This window comes from Corvus hawaiiensis, chromosome 6 (assembly GCF_020740725.1).
Source record: "Corvus hawaiiensis isolate bCorHaw1 chromosome 6, bCorHaw1.pri.cur, whole genome shotgun sequence".
Lineage (NCBI taxonomy): Eukaryota > Metazoa > Chordata > Aves > Passeriformes > Corvidae > Corvus > Corvus hawaiiensis.
In genome coordinates, this window is record NC_063218.1 from 47,203,860 (window position 1) to 47,223,663 (window position 19,804).

General features: G+C 42.8%; 1 protein-coding gene across 1 annotated transcript in view; it reads left to right on the forward strand.

Moving 5' to 3' along the window:
- MUC2 (mucin 2, oligomeric mucus/gel-forming) overlaps positions 1–19,804 on the forward strand; it is a 68,913-nt gene that overhangs the window by 14,993 nt on the left and 34,116 nt on the right. The window contains exons 20-37 of the mRNA XM_048307470.1: positions 352–490; positions 1,033–1,143; positions 1,449–1,628; positions 2,580–2,819; positions 3,737–3,893; positions 5,128–5,256; positions 7,042–7,192; positions 7,930–7,973; positions 8,542–8,742; positions 9,087–9,116; positions 9,478–9,972; positions 10,515–10,694; positions 11,751–11,903; positions 13,068–13,688; positions 14,746–14,925; positions 15,982–16,134; positions 17,299–17,919; positions 18,977–19,156. Of these exons, the coding sequence (XP_048163427.1) occupies positions 352–490; positions 1,033–1,143; positions 1,449–1,628; positions 2,580–2,819; positions 3,737–3,893; positions 5,128–5,256; positions 7,042–7,192; positions 7,930–7,973; positions 8,542–8,742; positions 9,087–9,116; positions 9,478–9,972; positions 10,515–10,694; positions 11,751–11,903; positions 13,068–13,688; positions 14,746–14,925; positions 15,982–16,134; positions 17,299–17,919; positions 18,977–19,156 (3,965 nt within the window). The remainder of the gene's footprint in view (positions 1–351; positions 491–1,032; positions 1,144–1,448; positions 1,629–2,579; positions 2,820–3,736; positions 3,894–5,127; positions 5,257–7,041; positions 7,193–7,929; positions 7,974–8,541; positions 8,743–9,086; positions 9,117–9,477; positions 9,973–10,514; positions 10,695–11,750; positions 11,904–13,067; positions 13,689–14,745; positions 14,926–15,981; positions 16,135–17,298; positions 17,920–18,976; positions 19,157–19,804) is intronic.

Here is a 19,804-nt window from a genome sequence, read left to right on the forward strand (position 1 = left end):
GTGGCTGCAAAAACTGGAAGTAGCATCAATTTTTAGGAATACTTATTGCTATCTGAGAAAATACGGATTCTGCTGAAAATATGGGGGTAGTAGTTACCTCTGTTTTCAGTGGGCACCTCTTGTTGGGAAAACTCACTCATTTTTTAAACACAAATACTATCAGATCTAAAGATTGTAGCTGAATGGAGTAAAAACATTACAGGCTTAAAAACAGGATAAACAATTGAAGTTGAGGCTTGGGTATTTTGCACATTATCACATGATATCATATTATATTGGTTTGTTCTGCAGTTTTTCAAGCTGCACACTCTTGATGAAATCCAAAAATTCAACTTTTCTGCTCTTTTCTAGTACCTGCCAGAAAGGGACTTGGAAATGCACTGATAACGTGTGCTATGGGACTTGTATGATATATGGAAGTGGCCATTACAACACTTTCGATGGGAAATTCTATGACTTTGATGGGAGCTGTGAATATGTGGCTACTCAGGTAATGCTCATCAGGAGGGCTGAAATGGAATTTGATTGCCTTGAAAATCTACTTTCCTCTTTGGTTTTGTCGTTCCTTATTGCCTGCCATCACTGTTCCTGAGGTGTTCACACATTCTGCCAGGATAAGTTGTGTGATAAATTTTCAGTGCAGGCAAGCTGTGGCTTTTTTTTTTTCAGATATAGATATCATAAATTATATGCAACAGAACTATATTATAGTGAGAGCTAACTATCATTTGTGAAATAAATCCAAATTCTAAGCCTAGAAACTTCAAACATATTTAAAGATATGTTCCTCATTTTGTTTTATTGTCCCACTCTTTTTCCCAGGCTGAGACTGTATTTACTGTTTATATGTGTGAATAGAAGTATGTGTATATGACTCTGTAAAAATATATTTATGTAGGGTCTCACATTTGAAGAAGCAGTAACTATTTATACATTGTGAAGATTTAAATTATTGCAATTATTATGAGATTTAACTAAAATGAAATATTCTACCTAATTTTGTCATGTTCTTTTTTTTCTCTTTTTCAATAGGACTTTTGTGGTGACAAAAATTCCAGCGGCTCATTCAGTATCATCACAGAGAATGTCCCTTGTGGAACTACAGGAGTCACCTGCTCAAAGGCTATCAAAATGTTCCTAGGGGTGAGTAATGATAGTCAGTACATTTCAGTAATCAAGTATTACCAAAAAAATAATTCTCCAAAGTCACTCCCCTAAAAGCACCTGTAACAAACATCAGAGGCCCTATCAAATTATTCTGTAAAGCTGTAGGTTCTCAGGTGATGAAAGCTCTCTCAAACAGAAGTGCTACACCACTCTCTGCCATCTTGGAAGTTGTCCCAGAGTTTGAGCTATTGGTTTCAGAATGAGTTGCATTGTTACAAGTGTCTAATATTTTGTCTCATCATAGAAGTTAGTGTTACAATACTTCCCTTTTTATCTTTCAGAAAACTGAACTGAAATTGGAGAACAAAGACTACAAAGAAATTCAGCGAGATGTTGGTGATGATGTACAGTATTGGAACAGGACAGTCGGCCTGTACCTGGTGATTGAGGCTAGCAATGGTGTGATGCTGATCTGGGACAAGAAGACTACTGTTTTCATCAAGCTGAGCCCTGATTACAAAGTTAGTGCCTGTCTGTCTTTTTCTGAAGTAGTATTATGAATAGACAAGGAAACATAAATGTTCTTTTATTCTGACTCCATGTCTAATTCCTATATCCTCTGTGCACTGATGATTAGCTTGCATTATTACTATCACAGCTTGCAGAAGTGCTTCTGGGGTTTCTTGCAGTCTATCATAATGCATTGCACAGAATGCATAGGATGTTATTGCAATAGAGATAAACATCTCAGGCACTCTTGGGTTTGTGAGTATTGATAGTCAATCATCCAGAGTAATTTAGGAAATAGGGACTGACCGCATATGTGCTTGGAAACCCCCATGCAATCTCAGCCCTCTGTTAAAACCAAACTCCCTATGCAATGTATGGCCATGGTACTGCTTGAGGCATTGTACAAACAGTGACATACCATTTTGTGAGGGGACTGGTGGACCTTAAATAACACTACCAAAAATTCACTGTTGAGGGCAGATTGATACATTTTCTTTCAAGAAAAATGGGTCCCTGACATTTCTTTTCCGTGAATGAAGAAACGGTGCTCATTATGTTAAAAACTTTTAATAAAAACAGCTTTGAGCAAAAATGAATTACCTCAGGCTTATATTAATAGGTGAGTTATGATAAATTGAGAAGAATGGAGAATTAATTGAATCTTCTCAGCTGTAAGAGGCTTGGGCACCCTTTAATGTTTTAAGTTAGATATGATGACAGAGATATGGAAATACACTAGATATAATTGACTTCAGGGAGGGAAGATATGGCAGCTGAATAGTTTTCTGAAGATGGAGAAATAAAGATTTATTTTCTGTACAAGTGATTTGACAGTAAAGAGGAAAGTCATCATTTACACAGACAGTCATTTGTCATTTTTCATGTCAATGTTTTGCTCTTACTTTACCAGAGCCTGTTTCTCACTTCCATGGTATATTTAAAAACTCAATTTTATTTTCCAGGGCAAAGTGTGTGGTCTGTGTGGCAACTTTGATGACAAGGCAAACAATGACTTTACAACAAGGAGTGGACTGCAGGAGTCTAATCCTCTGGATTTTGGAAATTCCTGGAAACAGTCTCCCATGTGCCCAGATGTCACGGAAGAGATTAAGCCCTGTGATCTGAAACCACACCGGAAGTCCTGGGCAGAGAAAGAATGCAGCATCATCCAGAGCGAAGTCTTCAAAATTTGTCACTCCAAGGTTTGTAGAAGACAGTAGGTGATGGGACAGCACAATGAATTTCTGGTAATATAAGTACTTAATCATCAGACCCATCTCCTGATGGAAATTCATACTAAACTTGAAAGGTGGCTGTTGAAGAGGCTACTTCTTGTAACATTCAACCCATGAAAGGATCTTTTTGGAGACCACCGACATCACATAGTTTAGACAGACAGCTGCTGGTACTGTGCCTCCAAATTGCCGCAGCAAACACTGTGACAGCCCACAGCTTCCAGAGTACAGCACACAGAGAGCACTCCTCTTCATTTCTCATCTCTTTTCTGAAGTACAGTAATATTAACAACAGTTCTTTCTTAACTCATGGTGGAAAAGTCACAAACAAGTATTAATTTAATTAATTTCCATGTGGTTTACTTCAGCAGCAGAAATCCAGTCTAAGTTTCTCCTCTTGCAGTCTCAAACAAAACAAAAAAAAAAAAAAGCTTTTTTTAATATGTCATTGGATAAACTCCAAAAACTGACAGGCACAAAATTATATGCTTCCTATTTGCTGTGAATGTAGTCTTTCTAACATTGTTCACCATTTGGTTGGCAGAGCTTACTGAAAGATAAGATTTCACTGGCATCAATTCAGCTTGGTTTTGAGAGCGCTAAAATGGATCTCTGTTAGAAAATGTGGGCACTGCCAAGGACTCTAACTTTTTTTTTTCAGTCATAACAACTTTTGAAGGAGCTGTATTATTTTAAGTCTATTATTCCCTAAAATATATTGAGCAGCTTCAAGCCTGCAAATGTTTGTTTGTGATTTGGTAACTCTTAGACACTCTTAGGCTCATTCCTGCCCAGCTTAATTCCCATATATCAAGAGCCCTCAAATGTATTAGCTTGAAAACTAATTTGGAGATGAACTGAGGCATCACTTCTTCCCCTGACAGGTGGACCCACTTCCTTTCTATGAAGCTTGTGTTCATGATGCCTGCTCTTGTGACAGCGGTGGAGATTGCGAGTGCTTCTGCTCTGCAGTTGCTGCATATGCCCAGGAGTGTATCAAGGCTGAGGCCTGTGTTTTCTGGAGAACTCCTGATATCTGCCGTGAGTAACAGATAAACACAACTGTACCTTTCTAGCTGCTGTCAGAAAGCCAGTCAAATAAATCATTAGTAGAGTCACTGCAAGGTCATGCTGGCTACTCAGTGAAATCTATTTTCTCAGCGTATCAGGGGGAAAACAGGGCTAGTAAATTTGTATATTTCAGTTGTCTTTTATTCAGCCTGGCTCTTCTCTTCTCTTCTCTTCTCTTCTCTTCTCTTCTCTTCTCTTCTCTTCTCTTCTCTTCTCTTCTCTTCTCTTCTCTTCTCTTCTCTTCTCTTCTCTTCTCTTCTCTTCTCTTCTCTTCTCTTCTCTTCTCTTCTCTTCTCTTCTCTTCTCTTCTCTTCTCTTCTCTCCTCTCCTCTCCTCTTCTCTTCCTCTTCTCTTCTCTTCTCTTCTCTTCTCTTCTCTTCCTCTGCTATCTTTCTTCTCTCTCAGTTCTTCAAATTATTCAGAGTTTGATTTTAGCAAAAAGTATATAACCCTCCTGTGCTGTAGCACTGAACCTAATCAGTGTTGTGTATGTTAAGTAGTGTCTATTAGTGGTGCTAATACTCATACCAGTACGTCATAAATTAATGTAAATAACATTTAAATTAATATTGCCCAAAATTTGCTCAAGTCAAAATTTTGAGATTCTAAGTAGCAGAAATTAATAATTTTTTAATTTTAAAAATTCAGTCAGATTCAGAATTTGGACTAATTTGAGTTTTTAAGTGTAAGAAGCCAGTGGAAAAAAATTTTAAGTTTCATTCATCTCTGATATATTAGTTACAAAAGCTCCTTCCTCTCTCTGTAACTGTCTAAGCTGAATTTAAGTTGTATTCGTAATGTCTCATATGCTTCCTCTTGGACTCTCAGCTTATGTGATACAGCAAGATGGAACTATTTTGTATAAAATGGAAAAATATTTAGGAGTATGCTAGTAGCTATGGAAGAAAAATACTCTCAGAAATATACCCTTAATTTTAAACCAAAATAATTTTTAAAAATTTTTTTCTTTATGATTTGAAGCATTTTTACTCAGTGGCTGGAATATTTAGAATGAAAATTTTGGGCAACAGTGTTTTGATATATCGTAAGTTTAAGCAGAGTAGGCAAAAGTCCAGGTCTTGTACCTCCAGAGAAATTTGGCTGGCTTAACTTGTAGACTCATGTAGCTTGTACCTTTAAAGGCCTGCTCAGAACTGCATTCTGGCAACCTTGTTTTTAACCAGCTTCTCTCTTTTCTCATCAGCGATATTCTGTGACTACTACAACCCTCGCAATGAGTGTGACTGGCACTATGAGCCTTGTGGCAGTAATATCACAACCTGCAGGATGATCAATAATGTCAGCACCAACTTTACAATACCATTACTGGAAGGTAATAAATTCCTTGCCATTTTATATTGTGCTTTATATAACTTTGTTCAGGTATCTTTTAATAATTATGGACTAGTCAGTGAATTTGATGAGATGTTCCTAAATCCGATGTGTTGAATTTGCCTCCAGTCTTACATAAACGTTTCCTATAATGTAATTTATTATTTATTAACATCAATGGGTGATAGTTACATAAAACTAGGTCTCTGCTTGGATAGTATCCCAAAACATGCAATATAATTACATCATGGTTATTTTGAATCCCATGCTAAAGTGTTTCAAAAGGAAAATCTTTGATATGGCAAAGAAGCAAGTCACTGATAGTTGGGGGTTTTTAAAGTTATCATTTTTTATGCATCAGATCATCTTGCCTTTACTAGATTAATGTGCAACATTCACGTACCTAGAAGATAAATATCTTTCATAGCAGACATACTGATGCTGCTATAGATCAGATTCTTAATGGAGATTCTATTTCATTTGTAGATGCGAAATTAGTAGGTGACAGTCCTTGTGGTTGATAATGGAACAGGAATTTCACATGAAAGGGACTGCAATGATCCAAGAATCTGAAAGACTTTACAAGTATTTTCTGGTTTACCACATGGTAAAGCTGGAGAAAAAAGCCATATTTTCAGCCATATAGCCTTTTTGGTCTGGACTGGAAGCACTTATCTCCAGTTTAGGGGTTGGCAAGAAATGCCTTGAGTTTGACTTTGCTTTGAACTTCTGGTAAAAAAATTAAAAGAAAAAACTCAAACAAACCGAAACTCAAGAGAAACAAAACAAAACAAAACACCACCAAAAACCCCTACTAAAAAATCAACAAAAATCCCGAACCAAAATATTTTTTAAAAACCCAATAAACCTCTGTGTTTTAAAATAAATTGCCTTATATTATTAGAAAGGCTTGGGAAGTGTCAAAAGGCAGATTATTGTATATCCAATTGTCTTTCTGAATTATTTTTGTTTAATTTCAATAGAAATACAGAGCACACCTATTTTTGTGAGGACATCTTAAGTACAGTCTGGCAGTATAAAGTGACTTTTAAGTACCAGTTAATTACGTGGTGCTTCAGTTTAAAGGCTATTTAGAACTCCAGTACAGTATAAAGAGGACTTCATGTCATTAATAATTGGACTTAATAGGAGTTTATTTGGAGGAAGGAGATATAATAGTAATAACAGAATAATATTTTTAAGTGTATTTACATGAGAAGTGGAATGAGAATTGACAGTCGATTAATCCCTTGCAGTGAAGTTTGGATCACTGCCCGAGGGTAAGGAAAAGCACAGATAAATTATTTGTTTGAGATAGAGATACTTGGTGTATATAAGGTATATAAACAAGGTCTAATGTTCCAAGAAATGTAGTGAAAAACGTTTGTTAGTGAATCTGCTTCCATATTCCTCATGAAAGTTTTCTTGATATAGTGATCTGTACAAGAATTGGGGTGTTTCTTTGTCTTAAAATTACTAGCTGCCCATGGAAAGGAGTATAAATTAGGGATTTCTCCAAGGTATTGAACTAAGAAAAAAAAACATCACTAGTTTTCATAAAAAAACCTCTTACTTAATCCTCCTCACCCCAGTATTATCAATGAGAACTGTTTAAGTCTTTTGGAAAGACTAATTGTCCACAGATTGATTTGAGTGGGAAGTTTTAGATTTCTTTCACTATGCTTGATTCAGTGAGAATAATTTACCTTCAGAAGGTAACATATCACTGAGTTAACTTTTTATACTTTTTCTTCATCCTGTATTCTGTTCTACCTGTCATCAATAGGTTGCTACCCCAGATGCCCTATGGACAAGCCTATTTATAATGAAGAGACAAAGGAATGTGTGACTGAAGATGAATGTGGGTGTTACATTGAAGGTGGAATCCATATACCCCCTTGGCAAGAAGTACCCACAAAAGAGAACTGTACAATATGGTATATAAAAATTACTTGCATTAATTCAGGAAATAATTTGTGTATGCTGAGCCCCTCGTTTATTTTACTGGGCCTCAGATGCAACTTCAGCTGAAGAGCTGGTATATTCTTGCATTTCATAATTTTCCAAACCCATAATAATCCAGATTTCAGGTTGATAGTGTTATTACAATAAGTGTATTAGCAAATTCACTAATTATACCTGTCAACTGTCATAAATTATATAATGGCATGAAACCTGGATTAACTTCTAAAACAACCTGTAGATTCTCACGACTCTTTGGGAAGAGAGGGGCTACTCTGCCTTGCATTTTCACTTAGAACTGGGACTTCAAAATCACTGTAATCTGAAATACTCTTGCCCCGAAAGAGATAGTTGAGCCCCAACTGTTCATGCTTAGAGTGTTAGCAATGATAGCACTTACACCTCTGGCTCCACATGGTGACCAGAGAATAATCTGATCTAGCTGTAAATTCACTCTGCAAAACAGTTGTTACTGCAGTATTGCAACTTGCAACACAAAGTGTTTCATGGCAGTTTTAAGATGTTGTACTAAAAGTAGTGACTTAGTTTAAAAGAAAAATGGTGGGTAATACTAGAAAATATGCCCAGAAAACTATCCAGTAGTGTGAATGAAGATCAGATGATAAATACCTATGTTTCTGTGCTCTTGACTCTGCTAACTGGTGTCATAAAACATCAGCAGCATTCTAATTTTTGAAAATTTTTCTTTTAGTATCTGTGTCCCCTCAGGATCCATAGAGTGTAAACCACTCCCAGGTAAATAACGTTTGGGTTTTTCTGGAAACAAAAAGAAAAAAATGCATAGAGCTGCTATGTCTGACTCTACAATAGACTTAGTATTGATTTAGAATAATTCTTTCCTGTGCTAGTGGAAGTTGTGACTGAAGAAAATTCGGCAGCACTTTTGTTGAACCTTGCTGTTAGTACTTCTGGCTCAACCTTTTTCTCATGTCCCTTCATTCTTTCTCCCCATGTCCCATATCCAAACGAATGGATTTTGCTACAAGAGGTTGCACTTCCTGAACATGTAGTTATTATATAAAAAGTGTCAGATAGTAAATTGCAATTATTATTTTTCTCAGAACATTTTAAAACCTACTTTCTAAGTCTGTACCACCAGGCATTTTATGCAGGACTTGATTAAATATGTTCTGACATTGCTTTAAATCTAAAGATAAATTAGCACAATATGGTAGATCTAAGTTCCAGGTACATCTCTGAAAAACATGCATGACTCATGTAAATGCTCTCTTGTCCGTAAGTATTTTGCCTCTGCCTCTTACATGGTAGTAGAAAAATTGCACAGTAAAGCTCTTTCTTGCAGGGTGTCCTTGTGTCATCAATGGAACGAGTTATGAAGTGGGTGCTATTGTGGGACAAGTACAGGATGGCGACATGTGTATAACGTACATTTGTGCAGAAAATGGTTCTGTAGTTCCTGGTGGTGTCTATCCTTGTCCAACATCTTCACCTACAACCATTTCAACCTCCTTCCCTTCCAGTACTCTTACCACCACCACCACAGGTAAATCATTAATACAGATGTGATCTAAAAATTGCTTTCTTTAAGGAAAGTATTTTAAATACAGAATGTACAATCATATGGGATTATAGTTGACACAGATAGAGCAATGTTTATGGATTGTTTTATCACACCACACTAAGAAAGACTTTTAGCATTTTGAGTTGATTTATTTCTTATGAAAGAAATTTTAAGTATAAATGTACAGGGTGCCTTCCTATTTCTGAAAAACCATGCTAGCTTTTCAATATCCTAATGGGATAGTAGAAGTATTGTCAAGAGTGTCAGAAAAAAATATACTATTTTATTTCTTTTGAAATGATAATCTCTTTTTATTTCTATTTCAGTTACCACTACAAGCCATCCAGAAACTACAAGTAAGTTATAAATACAAACCAAAGTTGTTAAAAATGTCAAATGAATATTTAAAGAAGAGTAAATTAAAGACAATTACTACAGAAAAACATATTTTAAACAAAAATGAATAGTTTTTTATAATTTCAAAAGTGTCATTAGTATAGAGAGAAGGACCTTTAAAGGCTTTCCACTTGGTGATTTTACTTTGATGCAAAACTTCCAGTATGAAGACCTGGTAATACAGAACTGATTTTAGAACTCTTTTCTTTGGAAAGATGACAAATTGCAATGCACTTCTCTAGTCCTGAATGGAAGAAAATAAAAAATGGATCTTCTCAGGATGTTCTCTGTAAACTCTGAAATCTCTGTCTTTTCTTGCAGCTCCATGCTTTGGACTAATCTGTGATTGGACTGAGTGGTTTGATGTTAGTAAACCTGAAGAAGGTGGTGGTGACTATGAAACATATGATGAAATAAGAAACCATGGAAACAAAATATGTACAGCTCCTGAACAAATAGAATGCAGGGCTAAGGATAAACCTGATGTGAGCTTAGATGACCTTGGTCAGAAAGTAGAGTGTAATGTTACATATGGATTAATCTGTAAAAATGATGAGCAAGATGTTACTATGTGGCAGCTTTGCTATAATTATGAAATCAGAGTAAACTGTTGTGAGTGGCAGGAAATTCCTTGTGGGCCTACAATTACACCTACTATACCACACACTCCAGCTTCAACCACCACCAAGACAACAGTACCCACCACCACTACAACCAGGACTTCAACAGAAATTACCACCCCGCCCGTACACATCCATTCCACAACAAGTGAGCATACACCATCGGTTCCTTCTCCAGTAACTTCAACATCTACAGGTATTTAACAGAAAAATACTCTGTCATCTTACTTTGTGATTGGAGAAATAAAGTGCTGGCTACTAAAGGCAGGTCACAGGCATAGAAAACGTTGATCTGGAAGGAAGTCTTACTTAGGAGGATTTAGAGTTTTAAGTTTCTGCTGGAGACAATACTCCCAGAAGGACCTGCTGTGTGAGAAAAGAGAGGCCATGCTTCAAACTCCTGTTGCTAGAGGCATTTTTGGGGCAGGGCTGTGCAGGCTTCCTTCTTCAGGCTGACATGATCTTTCTGATTTTGTCAGAGGCACCTTCCAGCACCATGCCTAATCTCTTCACTAGGAAAGGAGGGCCATGACTATCTCTGTGCATGGATGTCAAGGATTCTGCTTTCTGGGGCCAGAAAGAGAGGGCTGGTGCTATGGACCTTTGTTGTGCTAAGGGTGGGCTGACCTGTCTATGTCTGGCAGCTGCCTCATGCACAGCTTCTGTTCAGTTCCTATTGAGTTGCACTCATGCCTTTGTGCCTTTGTCTGTTTTCTCTGTCCCTGCTCTTTCTAACAGCCCCTCCTACACCAAGCACACCAAAATCGCCAACCACTCCCTGGTCACCAGAGACTCCCACAACTACCAGCAGCACTCCACAGACAACAACGACTGTTCCTGTCTCAACAACACCCATTTCAACTACTCCAAGCACATCCACACCCACACCAACATACACCACCACCCTACCAACTCCAGGTACTTCTCCGATCTGTGCTCTCATGTGTTCCTTTCCTATACAAGAAATGAGGGTGCCTTCTTTAGTGTGTCCCCATGGGATTGCAGATGGGAGTAATTACTGTGCATCCCCTGAAGTGGCTGTGCCAAAAGCTGGCCTTTTGACTGGCTGATTTTGAAGAACAAGGATTTAGGAGTCCTAGGGTGAAGGTCTTGTCTTCCCTGACTCAACATGAGAAATTTCATGCTGGTGCCCAGCTTAGACAGATGCTAAACAGATGGGAAATGTTGCTTTTGCTGCTGTTGGACTGTGTCCTTCAGCTGGCCAGAATGTAGTCACTGGACCCATGCATGGAGAGCAATTGGAGTGGGACTATAGTCTGTGACACTCTCATGCTAGGAACAGCTGGGCAGACTTTTTTCCCTTTCTTCTCCTCCTTTGCCATGTCAGTGCAAGTGGATGCCAGTGGTTCTAGATCTTAGAAGCAACGATTACCTTGGGAGACTTTTGGAAACAGTTTTGTGCTGAAGAATGCCACTTGCTATGAACTGTAGACTTTTGCTGATGCCATCTGCTAGAGCTCTGGGAAGCCCTTCATCAGGCTGACATTCCACCACAGGGAAATTTCATGACAGTCAGGCAGGAACTTATACCTCTTCACAGTTCCATCTCTGACCACGGATTGCCGTCACAGCCCTTGCTTCAGGGATTTGTGAGGTGTTTGGGTAATGAGGCAGAGATAGAAAGCTCCAGCCAGATTGAAAGCATTACACCTCCTAATCTCTTTCCTATTGGTAGGTCTCTCTGATTTTGTGAGAAGCACCTTCCAGAACCATCCCCAGTCTTTTTGCTAGGAGAGGTGGGCCATCACTTTTTCTGTGACTGGATTTCAAGGATTCTGCTTTCTGAGTCCAGAAAGGAAGGGCTACTGATACCGATCTTTCATGTGCTAAGGGTGGGCTGACCTGTCTATGTCTGGCAGCTGCCTCATGCACAGCTTCTGTTCAGTTCCTATTGAGTTGCACTCATGCCTTTGTGCCTTTGTCTGTTTTCTCTGTCCCTGCTCTTTCCAACAGGCACACCGAGCACAGCACCCCCTACACAAGAATTGACAACCACTTCCACATCACCGGAGACTCCCACCACAACCACCACCACCACCACCAGCAGCAGCCCTACGAGCACAACGACCACTGTTACTGGATCACCAACACCCACATCTCCTGAAAGTATGTTCCCAAAAGCAGTAATTCTCACCAAAACCCCTGTGCCCCCAAGCACAGAATGGACAAAAAATTCTCTGATTCTGTTGTCATTTGTGGCCTTGCTGTGGGAGTAGTGAAGGCCCATGAACACCTCCATATGTGTCTGTGTATGGGATCAAGGATGGGTGTAACTTCTGGTCACCCCAGGAAAAGTCCTGTGGCCCAAACCAGTCTTCAGGCTGGCTGTTTATAAGGAACAAGGATTTAGAGGTCCCTGAGAGAAGGCCTTGTCTTTCCTGACTCAACAGTGCTTCAAGGGGGTATTTCGAGCTGATTCCCAGCTTAGACAGATGCTGAAGTGATGGGAATGTTGCTTTTGCTGCTATTGGACAGTGTCCTTCAGCTGGGCAGAATGTAGTCACTGGACCCATGGAGTGCAGTTGGAGTGGGGCTAAAGTTTGTGGCAGTAGCATTTCAGGCTCTGTTTGGGCACAGCTGTGCAAATTTTCTTCCCTTCCTGTCCTGTTTTGTCTCTGTGGCCATTGCTGCTACTTATCAGGGGTTTGGGCTGTAGGACGCTTCCAAGGCTTTCGCTGGCAGAGTTTGGGGAAAAGTTTCAGAATGCAGATTGTCCCTTTCCACGGACACAGGCTCTGGGGCAGCTGGATTCTACCAGTGTTCCCATTGGCGCTTGTCTCCACCTATCTGTGTGCTGCTGGGAAGCAGCTGAGGCTTTGTCAGCAGCGTGCGTCCTGTGCCTGCTTTCCCTGTGGTTGGGTGCCATCCCAGTGGTTGAGTTCTCCGTGAGATAGTGAGGTGGTGTGCATGGCCCAGGAAGCTGAGAGTGGCAGGAGTCTCTGCTTAGTTGGTCTCTGCCTCCTGTGTGGATTTTATGTGGGTGGTTTTTTTGCACACGAAAGTCCATACAAAGCTATGTGACCCATCTGTGGGGGGCACACACGTAACTCATCAGTGCCTGCGTCCCGATTTGGGCCTGGAGTGGTTTGTAGGGCCAAGAAGGGGAGGCCTGGCCACACCACTGAGCTTTCTTGTGGCCAGTGTTGGCTGAGTGCCTGAGGGGCACCATTGGGTGCAGGGGGTGCCCAGAACATGTGTATGAGCTGGTGCCCTGGCTTGTTGTCTCTGTCCTATCTGTTTCTAATTGTCCATCTTGTTGTCACCTCCCAGGCTGTGACTGCATCTGGACGGACTGGATCGATGTGAGTTACCCAGATGGTTCTGACAGGAACAGTGGTGACTACGAAACCTTTGAGAACATTTTGAAGAACGACCCCTCCTGGGTCTGTGCGAAAGCTGAGAATATTTCATGCCGAGCAGAGAAATTCCCTAACACTTCCATTGCAGATTTAGGGCAGAAAGTGGAATGTAATGTTAACGTAGGGCTCATTTGTAACAATAAAGATCAGCAGATAGGAGGTATAATACCGATGCCAGTCTGCCTCAACTACGAGATCAGTATCTGCTGCACCCCCAACAGACCAGAGTGTCTTCCAACTCCAAGCACCACGAGCACCTCAACTTCCACACCTTCATCCACAACGAGTGCTGTGTCCTCTACAACAATATCAACAACTGCTCCAACACCAACAGCAGAGGAGACTCCCAGCAGTACCACCCCTACCACCCCCACCACCACCACCACCACCCCGCTGCCCCCCAGCACCACTACCCCTACCAGCAGCACCCCACAGACAACAACAACTGTTCCTGTCTCAACAACACCCATTTCAACTACTTCAAGCACATCTACGCCCACGCCAACATACACCACCACCCTACCAACTCCAGGTACTTCTCTGATCTGTGCTCTCATGTGTTCCTTTCCTATACAAGAAATGAGGGTGCCTTCTTTAGTGTGTCCCCATGGGATTGCAGATGGGAGTAATTACTGTGCATCCCCTGAAGTGGCTGTGCCAAAAGCTGGCCTTTTGACTGGCTGATTTTGAAGAACAAGGATTTAGGGGTCCTAGGGTGAAGGTCTTGTCTTCCCTGACTCAACATGAGAAATTTCATGCTGGTGCCCAGCTTAGACAAGATGCTAAACAGATGGGAAATGTTGCTTTTGCTGCTGTTGGACTGTGTCCTTCAGCTGGCCAGAATGTAGTCACTGGACCCATGCATGGAGAGCAATTGGAGTGGGACTATAGTCTGTGACACTCTCATGCTAGGAACAGCTGGGCAGACTTTTTTCCCTTTCTCCTCCTCCTTTGCCATGTCAGTGCAAGTGGATGCCAGTGGTTCTAGATCTTAGAAGCAACGATTACCTTGGGAGACTTTTGGAAACAGTTTTGTGCTGAAGAATGCCACTTGCTATGAACTGTAGACTTTTGCTGATGCCATCTGCTAGAGCTCTGGGAAGCCCTTCATCAGGCTGACATTCCACCACAGGGAAATTTCATGACAGTCAGGCAGGAACTTATACCTCTTCACAGTTCCATCTCTGACCATGGATTGCCGTCACAGCCCTTGCTTCAGGGATTTGTGAGGTGTTTGGGTAATGAGGCAGAGGTAGAAAGCTCCAGCCAGATTGAAAGCATTACTCCTCCTAATCTCTTTCCTATTGGTAGGTCTCTCTGATTTTGTGAGAAGCACCTTCCAGAACTATCCCCAGTCTTTTTGCTAGGAGAGGTGCAGCATCACTTTTTCAGTGCATGAATTTCAAGGATTCTGCTTTCTGGGGCCAGAAAGGAAGGGCTACTGATACCGATCTTTCATGTGCTAAGGGTGGGCTGACCTGTCTATGTCTGGCAGCTGCCTCATGCACAGCTTCTGTTCAGTTCCTATTGAGTTGCACTCATGCCTTTGTGCCTTTGTCTGTTTTCTCTGTCCCTGCTCTTTCTAACAGCCCCTCCTACACCAAGCACACCAAAATCGCCAACCACTCCCTGGTCACCAGAGACTCCCACAACTACCAGCAGCACTCCACAGACAACAACGACTGTTCCTGTCTCAACAACACCCATTTCAACTACTCCAAGCACATCCACACCCACACCAACATACACCACCACCCTACCAACTCCAGGTACTTCTCCGATCTGTGCTCTCATGTGTTCCTTTCCTATACAAGAAATGAGGGTGCCTTCTTTAGTGTGTCCCCATGGGATTGCAGATGGGAGTAATTACTGTGCATCCCCTGAAGTGGCTGTGCCAAAAGCTGGCCTTTTGACTGGCTGATTTTGAAGAACAAGGATTTAGGAGTCCTAGGGTGAAGGTCTTGTCTTCCCTGACTCAACATGAGAAATTTCATGCTGGTGCCCAGCTTAGACAGATGCTAAACAGATGGGAAATGTTGCTTTTGCTGCTGTTGGACTGTGTCCTTCAGCTGGCCAGAATGTAGTCACTGGACCCATGCATGGAGAGCAATTGGAGTGGGACTATAGTCTGTGACACTCTCATGCTAGGAACAGCTGGGCAGACTTTTTTCCCTTTCTTCTCCTCCTTTGCCATGTCAGTGCAAGTGGATGCCAGTGGTTCTAGATCTTAGAAGCAACGATTACCTTGGGAGACTTTTGGAAACAGTTTTGTGCTGAAGAATGCCACTTGCTATGAACTGTAGACTTTTGCTGATGCCATCTGCTAGAGCTCTGGGAAGCCCTTCATCAGGCTGACATTCCACCACAGGGAAATTTCATGACAGTCAGGCAGGAACTTATACCTCTTCACAGTTCCATCTCTGACCACGGATTGCCGTCACAGCCCTTGCTTCAGGGATTTGTGAGGTGTTTGGGTAATGAGGCAGAGATAGAAAGCTCCAGCCAGATTGAAAGCATTACACCTCCTAATCTCTTTCCTATTGGTAGGTCTCTCTGATTTTGTGAGAAGCACCTTCCAGAACCATCCCCAGTCTTTTTGCTAGGAGAGGTGGGCCATCACTTTTTCTGTGACTGGATTTCAAGGATTCTGCTTTCTGAGTCCAGAAAGGAAGGGCTACTGATACCGATCTTTCATGTGCTAAGGGTGGGCTGACCTGTCTATGTCTGGCAGCTGCCTCATGCACAGCTTCTGTTCAGTTCCTATTGAGTTGCACTCATGCCTTTGTGCCTTTGTCTGTTTTCTCTGTCCCTGCTCTTTCCAACAGGCACACCGAGCACAGCACCCCCTACACAAGAATTGACAACCACTTCCACATCACCGGAGACTCCCACCACAACCACCACCACCACCACCAGCAGCAGCCCTACGAGCACAACGACCACTGTTACTGGATCACCAACACCCACATCTCCTGGAAGTATGTTCCCAAAAGCAGTAATTCTCACCAAAACCCCTGTGCCCCCAAGCACAGAATGGACAAAAAATTCTCTGATTCTGTTGTCATTTGTGGCCTTGCTGTGGGAGTAGTGAAGGCCCATGAACACCTCCATATGTGTCTGTGTATGGGATCAAGGATGGGTGTAACTTCTGGTCACCCCAGGAAAAGTCCTGTGGCCCAAACCAGTCTTCAGGCTGGCTGTTTATAAGGAACAAGGATTTAGAGGTCCCTGAGAGAAGGCCTTGTCTTTCCTGACTCAACAGTGCTTCAAGGGGGTATTTCGAGCTGATTCCCAGCTTAGACAGATGCTGAAGTGATGGGAATGTTGCTTTTGCTGCTATTGGACAGTGTCCTTCAGCTGGGCAGAATGTAGTCACTGGACCCATGGAGTGCAGTTGGAGTGGGGCTAAAGTTTGTGGCAGTAGCATTTCAGGCTCTGTTTGGGCACAGCTGTGCAAATTTTCTTCCCTTCCTGTCCTGTTTTGTCTCTGTGGCCATTGCTGCTACTTATCAGGGGTTTGGGCTGTAGGACGCTTCCAAGGCTTTCGCTGGCAGAGTTTGGGGAAAAGTTTCAGAATGCAGATTGTCCCTTTCCACGGACACAGGCTCTGGGGCAGCTGGATTCTACCAGTGTTCCCATTGGCGCTTGTCTCCACCTATCTGTGTGCTGCTGGGAAGCAGCTGAGGCTTTGTCAGCAGCGTGCGTCCTGTGCCTGCTTTCCCTGTGGTTGGGTGCCATCCCAGTGGTTGAGTTCTCCGTGAGATAGTGAGGTGGTGTGCATGGCCCAGGAAGCTGAGAGTGGCAGGAGTCTCTGCTTAGTTGGTCTCTGCCTCCTGTGTGGATTTTATGTGGGTGGTTTTTTTGCACACGAAAGTCCATACAAAGCTATGTGACCCATCTGTGGGGGGCACACACGTAACTCATCAGTGCCTGCGTCCCGATTTGGGCCTGGAGTGGTTTGTAGGGCCAAGAAGGGGAGGCCTGGCCACACCACTGAGCTTTCTTGTGGCCAGTGTTGGCTGAGTGCCTGAGGGGCACCATTGGGTGCAGGGGGTGCCCAGAACATGTGTATGAGCTGGTGCCCTGGCTTGTTGTCTCTGTCCTATCTGTTTCTAATTGTCCATCTTGTTGTCACCTCCCAGGCTGTGACTGCATCTGGACGGACTGGATCGATGTGAGTTACCCAGATGGTTCTGACAGGAACAGTGGTGACTACGAAACCTTTGAGAACATTTTGAAGAACGACCCCTCCTGGGTCTGTGCGAAAGCTGAGAATATTTCATGCCGAGCAGAGAAATTCCCTAACACTTCCATTGCAGATTTAGGGCAGAAAGTGGAATGTAATGTTAACGTAGGGCTCATTTGTAACAATAAAGATCAGCAGATAGGAGGTATAATACCGATGCCAGTCTGCCTCAACTACGAGATCAGTATCTGCTGCACCCCCAACAGACCAGAGTGTCTTCCAACTCCAAGCACCACGAGCACCTCAACTTCCACACCTTCATCCACAACGAGTGCTGTGTCCTCTACAACAATATCAACAACTGCTCCAACACCAACAGCAGAGGAGACTCCCAGCAGTACCACCCCTACCACCCCCACCACCACCACCACCACCCCGCTGCCCCCCAGCACCACTACCCCTACCAGCAGCACCCCACAGACAACAACGACTGTTCCTGTCTCAACAACACCCATTTCAACTACTTCAAGCACATCTACGCCCACGCCAACATACACCACCACCCTACCAACTCCAGGTACTTCTCTGATCTGTGCTCTCATGTGTTCCTTTCCTATACAAGAAATGAGGGTGCCTTCTTTAGTGTGTCCCCATGGGATTGCAGATGGGAGTAATTACTGTGCATCCCCTGAAGTGGCTGTGCCAAAAGCTGGCCTTTTGACTGGCTGATTTTGAAGAACAAGGATTTAGGGGTCCTAGGGTGAAGGTCTTGTCTTCCCTGACTCAACATGAGAAATTTCATGCTGGTGCCCAGCTTAGACAAGATGCTAAACAGATGGGAAATGTTGCTTTTGCTGCTGTTGGACTGTGTCCTTCAGCTGGCCAGAATGTAGTCACTGGACCCATGCATGGAGAGCAATTGGAGTGGGACTATAGTCTGTGACACTCTCATGCTAGGAACAGCTGGGCAGACTTTTTTCCCTTTCTCCTCCTCCTTTGCCATGTCAGTGCAAGTGGATGCCAGTGGTTCTAGATCTTAGAAGCAACGATTACCTTGGGAGACTTTTGGAAACAGTTTTGTGCTGAAGAATGCCACTTGCTATGAACTGTAGACTTTTGCTGATGCCATCTGCTAGAGCTCTGGGAAGCCCTTCATCAGGCTGACATTCCACCACAGGGAAATTTCATGACAGTCAGGCAGGAACTTATACCTCTTCACAGTTCCATCTCTGACCATGGATTGCCGTCACAGCCCTTGCTTCAGGGATTTGTGAGGTGTTTGGGTAATGAGGCAGAGGTAGAAAGCTCCAGCCAGATTGAAAGCATTACTCCTCCTAATCTCTTTCCTATTGGTAGGTCTCTCTGATTTTGTGAGAAGCACCTTCCAGAACTATCCCCAGTCTTTTTGCTAGGAGAGGTGCAGCATCACTTTTTCAGTGCATGAATTTCAAGGATTCTGCTTTCTGGGGCCAGAAAGGAAGGGCTACTGATACCGATCTTTCATGTGCTAAGGGTGGGCTGACCTGTCTATGTCTGGCAGCTGCCTCATGCACAGCTTCTGTTCAGTTCCTATTGAGTTGCACTCATGCCTTTGTGCCTTTGTCTGTTTTCTCTGTCCCTGCTCTTTCTAACAGCCCCTCCTACACCAAGCACACCAAAATCGCCAACCACTCCCTGGTCACCAGAGACTCCCACAACTACCAGCAGCACTCCACAGACAACAACGACTGTTCCTGTCTCAACAACACCCATTTCAACTACTCCAAGCACATCCACACCCACACCAACATACACCACCACCCTACCAACTCCAGGTACTTCTCCGATCTGTGCTCTCATGTGTTCCTTTCCTATACAAGAAATGAGGGTGCCTTCTTTAGTGTGTCCCCATGGGATTGCAGATGGGAGTAATTACTGTGCATCCCCTGAAGTGGCTGTGCCAAAAGCTGGCCTTTTGACTGGCTGATTTTGAAGAACAAGGATTTAGGAGTCCTAGGGTGAAGGTCTTGTCTTCCCTGACTCAACATGAGAAATTTCATGCTGGTGCCCAGCTTAGACAGATGCTAAACAGATGGGAAATGTTGCTTTTGCTGCTGTTGGACTGTGTCCTTCAGCTGGCCAGAATGTAGTCACTGGACCCATGCATGGAGAGCAATTGGAGTGGGACTATAGTCTGTGACACTCTCATGCTAGGAACAGCTGGGCAGACTTTTTTCCCTTTCTTCTCCTCCTTTGCCATGTCAGTGCAAGTGGATGCCAGTGGTTCTAGATCTTAGAAGCAACGATTACCTTGGGAGACTTTTGGAAACAGTTTTGTGCTGAAGAATGCCACTTGCTATGAACTGTAGACTTTTGCTGATGCCATCTGCTAGAGCTCTGGGAAGCCCTTCATCAGGCTGACATTCCACCACAGGGAAATTTCATGACAGTCAGGCAGGAACTTATACCTCTTCACAGTTCCA